Here is a 4,657-nt window from a genome sequence, read left to right on the forward strand (position 1 = left end):
TTGCGACATAATTGAGTTTTAGAGCTGGTAAATTTTTAAATTGGTGATTAGCCCGCGTCAAATTTTTTGCGTCGTTGCCGGAAATATTGCATATATGTGTCATATTAATGGTTATTGTTAATATATACATATGTGAAGAGTTTGCTTTTTGGTTATTTTCCTATGTTTTTGTCAATAGTTAAGATTTTAATTAGTGGTAATTATTTGTTATTTTTCTTTGGTTATTTTTTTTTATCATAATAATTTCATGAACTCTATGTTTCTTACGTTGAATGATACGATCACTACCGAAACCGAGTTTAGTCCCCTTTTAATCTAAAGATTGAAAGAACTTTGTTACATATTAGGCAAGCTCGACTCCAGTTAGCTTTTGCAGATAGTGAAGTGGCTTCTGCCGATTCACCTTCCCCTTCTGAGATTGACTCTGAGTCTTCATTTAACGAAAGAACTGTATATTCTTCTGTTGGTACTTTTGACGCCTCCTTAACTGATACAGGTGTTGAAGACATGGTTGCTCCAACGAGAATTATTCTCAAGGAAGCGAGAGTCCGTAACATTACTCTTCAATTGCTCTAAGTTTGATATCCTAACTTCGATGCTTACTTTGAGCTTAAAACTAGACTGATCAACTTGCTTCCTAAACATGGACTTCCTAAACATGGACTGCCTGTAGAAGATCCAATTAAGCACTTGAAGAATTTTCAAGTGATGTGCTCAACCACTAGAAGACATAGATTAGATGAGCTTGCAATTTTGGCCTTCATTTTCTCATTTTCTATTGAAGAAAAAGCGAAAATGTGGTTTTATACTCAACCTGATGAGGTGGTTACGAATTGAGATCTACTATGCAGAGAGTTCTTGGATAAGTTCTTTTCTCATAAGATGACTGATCATTTGAGAAAAAAAAATTTTTTTGCAGCATGCAAAGGGACACAGAAACACTCCATGCAAATATTTAGAATTTAATTCTTATTAATTATTTCTAAAGGAAAAAAGTATATAAAGCAAAATTTAAAAAAAAATTATTTTGCATACTCACATTTTAACTTCAAAGAGATTTTGGCATGCATGTTTGAGATGTATATATCAACCTTTATTATTTGGTGAATAATTCTATTTAATCCTCTTTAAATTAAAGAATAAGTTACTCTTTATGGCATATTTTATTATTATTAAATAAAATAAATTGAATTAATATTTTGTAATTAACTTTAACTTTTAATTTAACCTAAGTTTTGTTAATCTAATTAATTAACTATGATGTAATTTTTTTGATAAATTATAAAAATTATTAGAAAATTTTAATTTTGTAATTTTTATTTTTTTCTCAAATCACATATTTATTTTCAATTACAAAATAAAAAAAATCTCAAAAGATAAAAAAAAGATATCAAGAGGCACCAAATTTAAATTCTTAAAACTCTCTGTGTCTTGCTTTTTTAATTTTTTTTCAAAAATCTTTTTCATTGCTTTTATTAAATAATTATGTCATAATAATAAGACTTGTTATAAAAAGTAATTTATCTTTTTATTTTAGAGAAGTTTGAGTAGAATATATATATATATATAATTAAAACACAAACAAAATACCAATCTACTATGGCAAAACAGTTAAAAGAAGAGTTTATTGCGACCAAACTCTTTAATTATGCTATTAGGAAACTTAATTTCGTATAAGCAATAACCCACATTCTTGTGCTGATTTCATATAATTTGTTCTATTGGGGAAGCTTATTGAATTTACAGTGACGATATTCAGCATACGTTTTTATTGAAAATTTAGGAGGATTGTAATCGTTGAGAAGTGGAGGAAGAGGCCCAATCACTACCTCATGTGGTGGCACAACAAAAACTGCCCATGACATGCGCATGCATTCCTTGTTCACCAAACTTCTATGTAGAACACTCTTATACTTTCCATTGCTTAATATCTACTACAAACCCCACAAAATTATATAGTTATGGCCCAACTTTTTTCAAATATGTATGATATATCTTCGCATGTGACTTTTATAGTAACTTTCTTAAAAATGGCTATGAAAATTATGTTTTGATAGGACAAACAAAATATAATGTATATCATTTTCTATCCGGTCAAACATTTTTAGAGAATTTTACGGGCCACATTTTGGTTTATTTTACCAAAATATAGTCATTATAACTATTTTTTAAAATCTCATTACAGAAATCAGATATATATGTTAAAATTTAATTTTGATACACTATCAGTGTAAAATAGTTTTACACGTATATCTAATTACGTAATGTCACATAAATAAAAATAATTATTTTTCACATTAACTGTGTAAATAATCATCTAAAAAAACAGATATAATTGTATGGTTGTGTAAAATGTTTTATATTATCAGTGTCTTAAAATTAAACTCATATATACTAAATGTAAAGTAAATATCAACTATCTATAAAAATATATATTAATATATAAAAATAAATTAAATAATATATATTTATATATAAATATATAATAATTGATTTAGTGACTTTTTTTTTTATATAAACATAGTATTTTTGTGTGTGTATATAGTATATACACTACATTTAGGTTACCTCAAGTTGATCACCAATGTGAACAAAGATTGCATTTTGCAGGTAATCAACGGCGACCCATTTGTTGTCTTTCCAAATTTGGAGGCCAGAAACTTCATTTGAGACAAGCAAGGTAAGTGCTGACATATCAGTGTGAGGCTCAACTCCCAATGCAAGTTCAGGTTGTGGGCATGGTGGATACATGTTGATCTTCATCTCTAATTCTATTTTCTCGTCTCCTAAACTTGACTTCAATGTCTTTTTCTCTAACTCTAACCCTTCCGACAGAAGTTCTAAAACCTCATTTGTCAACCTTAACATCTCTTTATTGTATTCTTCTGTCACTTCCCTATCATTCATCAATAAAATTGTATAAATTCCATTACATAATCAAGGGTTTGTTTAGATGAACTTAAAAAACAAAAAAAAAAATTTTGAATATATTTTTTTAAATCTTATATATTTTAATTTTTTAATATTTTATTTTTACTATTAAAAATTTATTAAATACACTAAAAATAATAAAAAAATTATTAAAAAATCTTTTTTTATCAAGTTAATAACATCCAAGTAAACACTAAATTAAATTATCTAATGAATAGATATTAAGACATTTTGCAAATAGGCTCAAATATTTGGTTGGTGTTAATCTATAGCAGTTACTATAAAATAACTCATACTTGTTGTATGTTATGAATTAATTAAATACATCCTGCAATATTAATAATTAATCAATTAAGTTTACTAATCAGTAATCACGAACCTATAGGAGGGAGGGTTTTTGGGCCACTTGTCACAGTTGACCCTAGAAGAAGGAGCCATGATATGGAAAAAATAGTCAACCCACTCCACCTTCTCTTCAAGGTTCTTGGTCATCTTTGTCCCATAACCTTCAAAGTTCCCATTAGAAGGGTCATTAGCATAAGCCTCTTTCTCCTTCTGAGGCAGGGCAAAGAATTCTTCTCCCACCTCTTGCAACCGTTTGAACAGCCACGGGGATATGCCGTGGCTGGTCAAGAGGAAGAATCCCCATTGGGAAGCCGCTTCCGCGACTTCCCTCACGAGGAGATGATGGTGTGGTTGAGAGAGAGAAATTACCGGTACGGTTACACCCTCCACAGCTTTAGTGTTCTCAGGACGCTCATTAACTGGGCGAATGAACTGTGGTGGAAGCTCCTTAAGTTGGTTACTGAAAGCCAAGGTTTGGATTCTTTCTACTTCCATTATATATGGAATGTATTGGAAAATAAGCTTAATGTGTGAATTGATGTCATAGATTGGGAAATAGTTTATATTTTATTGGAGTTATATAAGGAAGCAATTAAGGTCATTTTATATATGGACCGAACATTCAACCATCTTGAAGTCTTATCCAACCCTATGAATGTAACATATATCATATATCATATATCATATGTTTTCAAATTTACCGTTCATTCATAAATGGACTTGTAACTTACTTATTTAAGAGATCCTTTTTATGTTTTAGTTTGATTTTTGATATATAAATAGAATTTAATTTTGATACGTGTTCGTGTAAAGTAATTTTATACGTACATCCAATTACATAACGCGACATTAGTAAAAATAACTATTTTTCACATTAACCGCATAAATGATAAAAGAAAATTGATATAATTACATGACTGTCCAAAATATTTTACATCGTCAGTGCATCAAAATTAAACTTATATAAATATTGTAAAATATTTTACATGATAACCCAATTAATTTTTTTATGAATAAGTATTAAAGAAACAGGGTAAAAAAACCTATTTGCTAACTTGATAATAACATGGAATTAACTTGATTATTATAAAGAATCATTACATGCATTGTCTAGAATATTATTGGAACTTTTGATATTAAAAAAATTATTATAAAGTATAACTCTCTTTAAGATGGTATAGAAATTAAAATTTAATTTTTTTTAGTTAAAAATAATAAATAGTTGTCCAATATAAAACACTAACTATATTTATACAATATGTTATTTAAAAAATAATAAAAATATTATATTAATTAAATTATCATTTAATTTGTGAAATTAAGTGTAGAACTTAATATATAATGGCTGAAAATTAAAAAGTTACAAACTTATATTGATCGA

The 4,657-nt window shown here is 28.0% G+C and overlaps 1 protein-coding gene across 1 annotated transcript; it reads right to left on the reverse strand.

Annotated features, from left to right (window-relative positions):
* Positions 1-1,703: 1,703 nt before the first annotated feature.
* Positions 1,704-3,868, reverse strand: LOC107465302 (flavonol synthase/flavanone 3-hydroxylase-like). The gene is made up of 3 exons (XM_016084284.3): positions 3,311-3,868; positions 2,569-2,896; positions 1,704-1,931 (listed from the first exon to the last, which is right to left on the reverse strand). Exons 1-3 carry the CDS (start codon positions 3,769-3,771, stop codon positions 1,719-1,721), a joined length of 1,002 nt encoding a protein of 333 aa, XP_015939770.1. The 5' UTR covers positions 3,772-3,868; the 3' UTR covers positions 1,704-1,718.
* Positions 3,869-4,657: the final 789 nt, after the last annotated feature.

The sequence above is a fragment of the Arachis duranensis genome, chromosome 9 (assembly GCF_000817695.3).
Source record: "Arachis duranensis cultivar V14167 chromosome 9, aradu.V14167.gnm2.J7QH, whole genome shotgun sequence".
Taxonomy (NCBI): Eukaryota; Viridiplantae; Streptophyta; class Magnoliopsida; order Fabales; family Fabaceae; genus Arachis; species Arachis duranensis.

Coding starts and splice junctions, on each gene's coding strand:
- LOC107465302 (XM_016084284.3), bottom strand. CDS start 3,771: ATGGAAGTAGAAAGAATCCAAACCTTGGCTTTCAGTAACCAACTTAAG. Junction 2,897..3,310: donor AAAAACCCTCCCTCCTATAG/GTTCGTGATTAC, acceptor GATGAATGATAG/GGAAGTGACAGAAGAATACA. Junction 1,932..2,568: donor ACATTGGTGATCAACTTGAG/GTAACCTAAATG, acceptor GGTTTGTAGTAG/ATATTAAGCAATGGAAAGTA.